Here is a 9,066-nt window from a genome sequence, read left to right as displayed (position 1 = left end):
ATGTGGCCAGTTCTCTAGGGAAGTTATAACTTCCTTACATAGGTTGATTGGCTTGGGTGGGACGCGGGTCTAAAAGAAGTATCTTCGAAAAGGCAAATACTAAAAAGCAACAAGAATTGGAATTTGGGGCATTGCTCTTTTTGAAAGAAAGGAGCAAAAAGGAATCCAATAATCCAACGATAATCAGGAAATGGGATCCACAAAGGGGTAGAGAAAATAATTAAGGTAAGCATATATGGGGGTAAAGCATACATACCATTGATTGGTTAGCGAGTGGGAACAAAGAGGGAGGGGGGGGAAGATGCAATTTGCAAGGGAATGGAGGATCAAAGGAACCTGCGAGTTTACACAATTGGAAGCACCCCGCGCTTCCCCTTCGGACACACGCCCCCCCCCTTCTTCCATTCTCGCCGCGTGCGGCAATTCCTGTTTTTTTCCTTCTCTCTCTCTCTCTCTCTCTCTCTCTCTCTCTCAAAGATGATGGTATCTCTCTCTCTCTGTGCACGCCTTCTCCTTCCCCTCCACACCCCCGCCTTCATCCTTCTTCCTTGCCATCGCTAGCCTCTCTCCTCTCTCTCGTTCCCTCCCTCGTTGAACTTGCAGCTTCACTTTTGTAGCTGTTTCTTGCTTCATTACCTCGTTTTTGCCCTGCCGTTCCTTCTATTCCTTCATAGTTTTGCTTGATTATCTTGTTTTTCCCCTGCCTTCCCTCCATTGCTTCACATTCCTAGCTGCTCCTGCGTTTTCTCCATTGCGCTCAAGTCACAGCTCTCTATTTGTCGCTCCTATCGCCCTGCGGTTTCTCCATTAACGGACTTAAAGCTAGATATATTGGTTGATATCCCCCTTTTTAATAAGGCGATCTTTGTTTTTGCCCCCGGTTCTCTCCTTGTCGATTCTCTTCGTCTGGTAAGCATTGTAGGCGCATGCGGGGAATCGTCTCAGAACAAAAGGAATGCAAGCACGTCCAGCAAGGGGTTTGGAAGAGAACGCTCGGCCAGTCTGGTGAACCGCAGGTGGATTTGCAAGCTCTACTCATGTAATTGCTCAAGGCCATTAGCCACAGTAGAATTATGTATCAGCATACAGAGCAACCAAGCCCTGCCGATGGAAGCCGGTTCTTGCAAAGTCATCGCCCTGCGAAGAAAGCATTTGCACTGTCTGCCATTAGCTTCTTGCAAAATCATCATCTTGTGAACGAAGCATCTGCAGCTCCTGTTATTGGCATTGCAGTATGCTAGTGTCGACTGATATTACATGGAGGCTACTGAAAGTTTTTTCTCAGACATAGTAGAGAAATTTCGCTCATGGATTCCCTCCCGAGCTGATACGTCTTCCATGCCTCGTGATTTTTGGATGCCGGACCAGAGTTGCCGAGTCTGCTATGACTGCGAGTCTCCATTCAATCTATTTAATCGGCGGCATCATTGTCGGGTCTGCGGCCGGGTCTTCTGTGGAAAGTGTACCCTGAACACTCTTCCTATTGTGGATGCTGAGGAGGGGGAGCGTGTTCGAGTTTGCAATTTCTGCCATAAACTGAAGCAGGAGGAAGTAAAGCAAGAGAATGCCCAGACGAAGGCAAAATCATCTGCCCCCACACTCACTCCATCGTCATCCAGTTTTAGTCTTGCAAGCAGCAACGCAAGTGGAGTTTCCACTACATCATCGTCTGGCAACCTCTTTCAGCCTACTCCTCATGGATTTAGGGTAGGTAGGAGTGGCCCTTTAAAAGAGAAACATCCTTGTGTAGCGCAATCCAGACAGGGTAGCGTTACATCACTATCTCCCAAAGCTAGAGAACTTTCTCCAAATCCCTATGATTTTTGTAGCAACAGGTGCAAGGCTTTCATAAATTTGAAAATGATCAATGCTGAATGACTTTCTGGCATTCAATTGTAATTTAAAGATTTTCCTTTGTTTGTAGGAGTGACGATGATGAAACAGATGATACAAGCGATGCAGCATATCATGATAAAAGGCTTTTTGAAGCTCAGAATTTAGAAGAGGACTGTGATAGCTGCACGGAAATGGGGCTTGCAGATGTTTCTTCCAGATGTTCTTCTGTGGATTTCAATCAGAAATTTGATAGCGATTGCATAGATGGAAGTAATGGTACAAGACAAGAGAACACAGCCAGGATGGCACGTAACCTATCAAAGAGGGCTACGATGTCCTCTGATGATTATGAAGGTCTTGAAGAGAGCATAGATGAGAGCAACTTTTACACTCCCTCCTTGATGCAAGAGGCTGTGCCAGTGATACGAGGAGAATCTGTTGATATGGAGAATAATGATTTGCTATGGGCTCCTCCCCCTCCTGAAGATGAAGATGATGAATTGGCAATCATGATTGTTGGAGATGATGATGAGGATGATGAGAATGGTTGGGGTAGCCTAAGCAGCAGTGCTTACAGAAGCCAGGAGAAATCAGCTGCATCAGATGAACAAAGAAGAGCCATGCGTGCTGTTGTAGAGGGGCATTTCAGGGCCCTCGTTGCACAGCTACTTGAAGGTGAAGGGTTGAAAGCAGATGACAGTAAGGGAAGCTGGCTAGAAGTTGTAACAGCTTTGGCGTCAGAAGCAGCAAGTCTTATAAAGCCAGATACAAGCAAAAATGCAGGCATGGATCCTGCCGGTTATGTGAAGGTGAAATGTATTGCAGCTGGTAGGCGCAGTGAGAGGTATTTACTCCTTTCCTATACAGAGATGTAGGTTATGTTGAGCCATTTGTGTTTACAGCAGTCATGTGTTTTCTTGGCAGCTGTGTGGTGAAGGGTGTTGTATGCAAAAGGAATGTAGCACATCGTCGCATGCCTTCTTGTTACAAAAACCCACGGCTATTGCTATTGGGGGGTGCACTTGAGTATCAACGTGTTTCCAACCAGTTTTCTTCCTTGGATACTTTGCTTCAGCAGGTTGGTAATGGTCACTTTGTGTTATTATTCATTCATTTAAATGAGGTGGGGGTTTTGCTTTGTTTTTCTCCTTTTCTGCTCTTGCTTTTAAGTTACAAGATGGAAAATGGATGTCATTCGGAACATCAAGTGGGTGTTGATAAAATGGTTGGGTTTGCGAGGAGAAACATGGGTATGGCAAACATTGTGACACAGAAAACTCAAAAACACAGAAGAAGAATGAAGAATGATGAACAAAGAATCATGCTGAATGAATTATGCTGATACAACAGAGTTGAGCTTGGAGATGACTACACTGTGTTAGCTAATCAGGCGCCAGCATCTCGAAGGGATTTGCACTGTGAAGGGAGCAAAATGCAGTCCTCTGGGCAATGGATAGTCAGAGTAGGCATTGGAAGATGAACAGAGGGAGCGAAACACAGTCCTAAGGATGTTTGAAATGTCTTTGAGCTGGTGGTTGCTGTCAAGGTGACTGTTGGGCGACTGATTGGAGAAGAAAATGTAAGAATCTTTAGTGAAGATCTCTCCTGTAAGCGGCTGCAGACGTATGATTGCTGGGCAGCCTTTCTGGAGAGGAGAGAACACAAAAGCATAGGTGTTTGATACTTATTCTGATGAAGAGGGTGTAGCCTGCTGTGGATGGCTTGAATCTGCTGAAAACAAAGCCTTGAAAGTGTTGCTGATGGCTGAGAATTGTCACCTAGGTGCTGGGGTGACAGCAAGAGCTGGAAACACACAATAAATATGATGACAATCTACTGTGCAGGAAGGTGTGAAACCAACAAATGCACCAGTGGAAAATAATGAAGAATAGATCGCTAGGCCATGCGGACTCAAAATGCAGCAATTTGGAGTGTTTGGAACTGATGGCAATGTGAAGAAGACCTCTAGAATGAAGTTGCCTGCTGGTATGGAGTCATGATTAGTTGGATGGCACTACGAACTGAGATATCGGTTGGGATAGGTGTGTGCTGTAGAGGGCTGAGGTTGAAAGTGTGATGGAGTGAATGAACTAATAAAATGAATGAGATGGAGTGAGGATGGATGTGTGGACAATAATGCAGTGCTCTATTAAAAGGCAAACAAGTCACTAAACTATCTAAGGTGGCTCTTGACTTGTCTTAGGTGGTGGCTCGACACTAATAAATAATACAAATAAAGCCTTTTTGGGGTTGTAAATGGAGATCAAAATAGGAATTAATGTAATATAGTGCACTTAATTGACTTTGGTTGCTTAATAGCGGAACTCAATGCTAAAGCCTTAATCTTAATTAGTTAGTTGGATGGAAATAGTAGGATCAAAATCAATCTAAATGGTCTCTTGTAGGGCTTTGATAAAGTGTGGTGCCTTAATTAATAGCCACCACCTTGCCTCCATTGTGGGGGGTCTTGTGATTGTGGAATAGGGGGTCTGAGTGGGGGGTTTCTTGGGTTGTGTGCCTTTTGCCTTTGAATGGCACGTATCATCAACATGGCCAATCTTTTGATAGTGTTGGGAGTACTTGTTTTTTTTGAGTACATATCATCATCCCAATCTGAGTTGTGATTGGGTGTTCCCTTTCGACTCACTCCACTTCTCCTCTTGGTGGTGTTTTGTCTCTCTTACCCTTCCCTTTTTTCCCCTTTTGAGAATCGGAAACAAGGGTCCCCTGTGAAGGTAGAGGAGCTATGCTTATGAATTTGGTCAAACAATTGTGTGTATTGCACTAGTTGGCACTCAACACTCATAGAAAGTGGATTGTCAAAATATGAGGTATGCTCTGATACCATGTTAAAATATGACTGTTGTGAAGCAGACTAGAGAGATGGTAGTTTGCGGGTGAAACATAGTGTGTGTATGGCAAACATGGAGAGAGAGGAGAAACTCAGAAAACATAGAAGAAAAAGAAGATGAATGATGAATCACTGAATTATGCTAAGTGAATCAAGCTGATACAGTGTAGCCAAAGCTCTGAAGATAGTTGGACTGTCTGTCAGAAGTGGAGCAGCGGTGGAAGCATAAACATGTGCTGAAATAAACTGCTGAAACACAAGACAAAAAGAGAAAAAAAAAGAACACGATACAGATGAGAACTCAGATGTATGCACGGGAAATGGAATCCATATATCTGAACACGAGACAGTCGCATACAACAGTGAGTCACTGGCTGTGTGGGCACTGGCATTGGCACTGGCTCCTCTCTCCACAGAGTCTACAGATGGTGAAGATGATGATACTGACTGAGGAGGAGCACTGAGTATAAATAGGCTGAAAAAGTGGGGAGCAATAATGCTGGTCGGACAGCATTAATGCTGGCCGACTGGTGCATAAAAATGCTCCACTGGTATAAAATGCCACACCAGAAAAAAACCTAAAATACCTAATAAAAATGCCCAGCCCAGATCAAGCTCAGACTCACACATGAGATGACAAATACTCTGCTAACACCCTCTCTCGGATCATGAGTGATCTGATACAATACAATAGTACAATGAAAAGGGAATCAGAAACTATACAACATAGAACCACCAAGTAGAACCATGGATATCCAAGCAGTGGGTGATCAAGCCACCACCAAGGTGCCTTGGAGAGAACCTGATGTCGATGTCGATCGTACCAAACACCTGAAAATAGAGAAGATCATAGAATGTCTCTGTGTCCAGCATCAATGTCTTGCAGGAGCAAACAAGACCATCCTGTCAAAAATGCCCCTGAACATAGGTGACCACGGATTCCCTGCCTTTGGCCAGACCACCAAAGTGTCCCCTCATGTGAGCTCCAGACGAAAGCCTCCCACTCTCTGTCAGATAACCAGCTCATCATGAACCTGGATGTCAATCCCAGCTCCAGGATTTGATTCCGCCAGATTGAAGTCGATGCGTCAGGGACGTCCCTCTCTGGAACCTGTGCACCTGTATAAAAGTATAGATGAGGCGCGGCTGCCCCATCTGAACACCCGCTCACACTCCCTCTCTGGCACAAGAGAGTCGTGAGGGATGATCGCATCACCACCAGTAGAAAGCAGCCGAGGAAGGGGCCGCCAAGCCCTTTCCGCGATCCAAAGAAGAGGATCCCTTCCGTGCCTTGGACTTCACCTTGGTGGGAGGATCTGAGTCGGAGTCTGATAAAGGAGAGGACTCATCGGTAGAGTCAACAGCCCGCTTCGTCTTCTGCTCCTTCCTCGAAGCCGCTAACTTCTTGCAGTCCTTCCACAAATGTCCCTTCTTGCCACAGTGGTAACATTGGGCCTTTGACTTCTTCTTCTCGTCACCCCTTTCTAAAGCTACATAAGCTTCGCCTCCATAATGTGCCGGAAGCCGCCCCTGTAATCTCAAGGATGTCTCATGCTCAAGAAGCATCGAGGTCATATGTGTAAAACTGACAGGAGTCGATGATGTCTGCGCCCGCAAAGCATTGGCCACTCCATCAAACTCCGGGGGGAGCTTGTAGGGGACCGTCCTGACGAGATGCGCCTCGGGAAGAGCAGATTGCATGTGCCGAAGCTGGTCCTGTACCTGCGTAACACGAAGAAGAAAAGACTGAATAGTATCTTTCGGCTCAAACTTCATCTGTTGGAGCTGGCCATAAAGTGTGACTGCCCGCATGGTGGAAGGTGCCTCGTACATCTGCTGCAACTTCTGCCATACTTCAGGAGATGTCCCACAGGAGGTAACCGCCGGTAAGACCGTCTTAGAAATACACCGAAGCAGCGCCGAGTAAGCACGGGCATCGTCCGAGTCCCATGTGAGCACCACTTCCTCATGGTTGTCCTCATGAAAGTCTGCAGGAAGAGGAAAAGGACGGAGAGGTCGAGGAATAGCTCCACAGACGATGTACCATAACCGCTTCTGCACAAACCAAGCTTTCATGACAGCACTCCATGTGAGATAATCAGGTCCATGTAACTTATCATCAGTGGAAGTGCACGGAGGAGCCATATGGAGAGGATAAGAAGAGTAGTAGAGAAGAGATGGAATGTAGAGAGGAAACACAGCCAAAACACAAGCACAGACGGTAGAAAATGAGAGTTCACATGCAATATAACTCAAAATCTGATCAATAGAAGACAAAATCTGCTGCAAAAAGTCAAAAAATCAATCAAAAACTGCCTAAAACAGCAAAAACGGTCTGAATTAACAGTCACCCAGCCAGGACAGATGCTGAATCAGCAAAACGCAGGCTGTAAATTGCAGAAAAACAGGTAGAAAACTGTCGCCAACAGCTGCAGATGAAAACCGCAGGCAGTAGAGGGTGCGTAGGCAGCAGGCGATGGCAAAACTGCAAAAAACGCAGGCTGAAAACAGCCCCAAAACAGGTCACCTGGCTGCAACAGCAGTCGTCTGATCAGCAGGGGTACAAAACAGTCCTGAAATCAGCAATAAAACACAGCAGAAACACACATATTGAAAACTGATACCATGTCAGAAGTGGAGCAGCGGTGGAAGCATAAAAATGTGCTGAAATAAACAGCTGAAACACAAGACAAAAAGAGAAAAGAAAAGAACACGATACAGATGAGAACTCAGATGTATGCACGGGAAATGGAATCCATATATCTGAACACGAGACAGTCGCATACAATAGTGAGTCACCGGCTGTGTGGGCACTGGCACTGGCACTGGCTCCTCTCTCCACAGAGTTTGCAGATGGTGAAGATGATACTGACTGAGGAGGAGCACTGAGTATAAATAGGCTGAAAAAGTGGGGAGTAATAATGCTGGTGGGACAGCATTAATGCTGGTCGACTGGTGCATAAAAATGCTCCACTTGCATAAAATGCCACACCAGAAAAAAACCTAAAATACCTAATAAAAATGCCTAGCCCAGACCAAGCTCAGACTCACACATGAGCTGACAAATACTCTGCTAACACTGTCCTGTTTGAATCAAGTGGTAGCACATGTAGGGAATTTGCACAGTGAAGAGAGCGAAACACAGTCCTCCAGTAATAGGATATTGAAGGTAATGTTGAATGGTGAGGGAAAGGATAGCTGGTGTTACGCGAGCGGTGATCGAGAGCAAGCCTCACTCACAACCTGATAACGAGATGTTAAGGAGTGCCGGTTGGGGTAATTGACTTTGTCGAATGCACAACTCAATTTGAAAAAATCAAATATTCGATAAATCACCACAAGCCACACAAAAAACAAGACTAAAAACAACGCCTCTTATAGCTCAAAAAATCTAAAACTCGTATGTGGGCAGAGCATCACACAGCCACAACACAATGAAAATACCAACAATTAAAAAAAAAACCAAGTGAGATATATTTTTGTACCTTAACAACCTTGAGCCGATGTTCGGCGCTTTGACACCCAAAAGCTCCAACTTCCAAATTACATGACAAGAGCTCACTCTAGCATGCGACCCTCCACTCTCCTCTCTCATATAATACAATTGTAAGCAAGGGGGAAGGCCCTTAACTCTCCAATCTCCTCTCCTTATATAGTTTTCTATCCACACTCACACACATTAGGCTTTGTGCTTTTCTACTGCTTTTTACTATTTTCGTTTTTTCTGCCTTATGCCTGTTTGCAACTTGTTTGGATTATAACTTCGTCATTTGAACTCCGAATATAGTTGTTTGGGTACTCAAAATGATTGGAACGTATCTGGTCGACAAACCAACGCGAGCAGAATTACGAAAATCTCTCAAAAATGGGCAAAAATACTGATATTCGTAAATTGCATCATTTTTTCTCCATCTTTTATCTTGGACGACTTATTCCCTTCCTTGGCCTATTGTTCTTGTAATTGCACACACTTTCACTACACACGTCTTCTTTTTCTTCAAGAAATACTCGTTGGCGATGTAAAACGTACAATCTTTTTCCTTTGATCCTTGAGTCTTCAAAATGAATATTCTTTGGATATGAACCTGTTTTTTATGCAGTGTGCCCTAGCAGGAATGTGGTTTTTTGAAATGAACTCCGTGCCCAATCATTCATGATTTGAAAAAACATGCAATGTTGGATCCATGATATGCAATCAATCAATCCATGCTCACACAAAAATAATGTATGCATTTGAAGAACTGTGCCTAGCTTATCTAGATGTGATCGTGCGTCATGCAAAATGCAAATAAAATTTCTTGATTAATTTAAAATTCTTTATCCTCACCTCTCAACTCTCATAAAAAAGATATGATATACTCCGCTCCACCCATCCAAAA

General features: G+C 44.5%; 1 protein-coding gene across 13 annotated transcripts in view; it reads left to right on the top strand.

Annotated features, from left to right (window-relative positions):
* The first annotated feature begins 264 nt into the window (after positions 1 to 264).
* Positions 265 to 9,066, top strand: part of LOC148025837 (1-phosphatidylinositol-3-phosphate 5-kinase FAB1B-like) — a 51,418-nt gene continuing 42,616 nt past the window's right edge. For 12 of the 13 annotated variants that reach the window (XR_015693156.1, XR_015693158.1, XR_015693153.1 and 9 more), the window contains exons 1-3: positions 265 to 1,835; positions 1,925 to 2,680; positions 2,761 to 2,914. Coding sequence is in view for 3 of the 13 variants with exons in the window: in XM_087693093.1 (XP_087549219.1) it covers positions 1,258 to 1,835; positions 1,925 to 2,680; positions 2,761 to 2,914 (1,488 nt within the window). In the remaining 10 variants the exon portion in view is untranslated. The remainder of the gene's footprint in view (positions 1,836 to 1,924; positions 2,681 to 2,760; positions 2,915 to 9,066) is intronic. The other variant, XM_087693095.1, reaches the window with a different exon arrangement.

This window comes from Lygodium microphyllum, chromosome 14 (assembly GCF_053477565.2).
Source record: "Lygodium microphyllum isolate KBCC chromosome 14, Lygodium_microphyllum_v1.1.10, whole genome shotgun sequence".
Taxonomy (NCBI): Eukaryota; Viridiplantae; Streptophyta; class Polypodiopsida; order Schizaeales; family Lygodiaceae; genus Lygodium; species Lygodium microphyllum.
The sequence above is the reverse complement of the archived record's forward strand: the minus strand, read 5'-3'. Positions and strand labels throughout refer to the sequence as shown.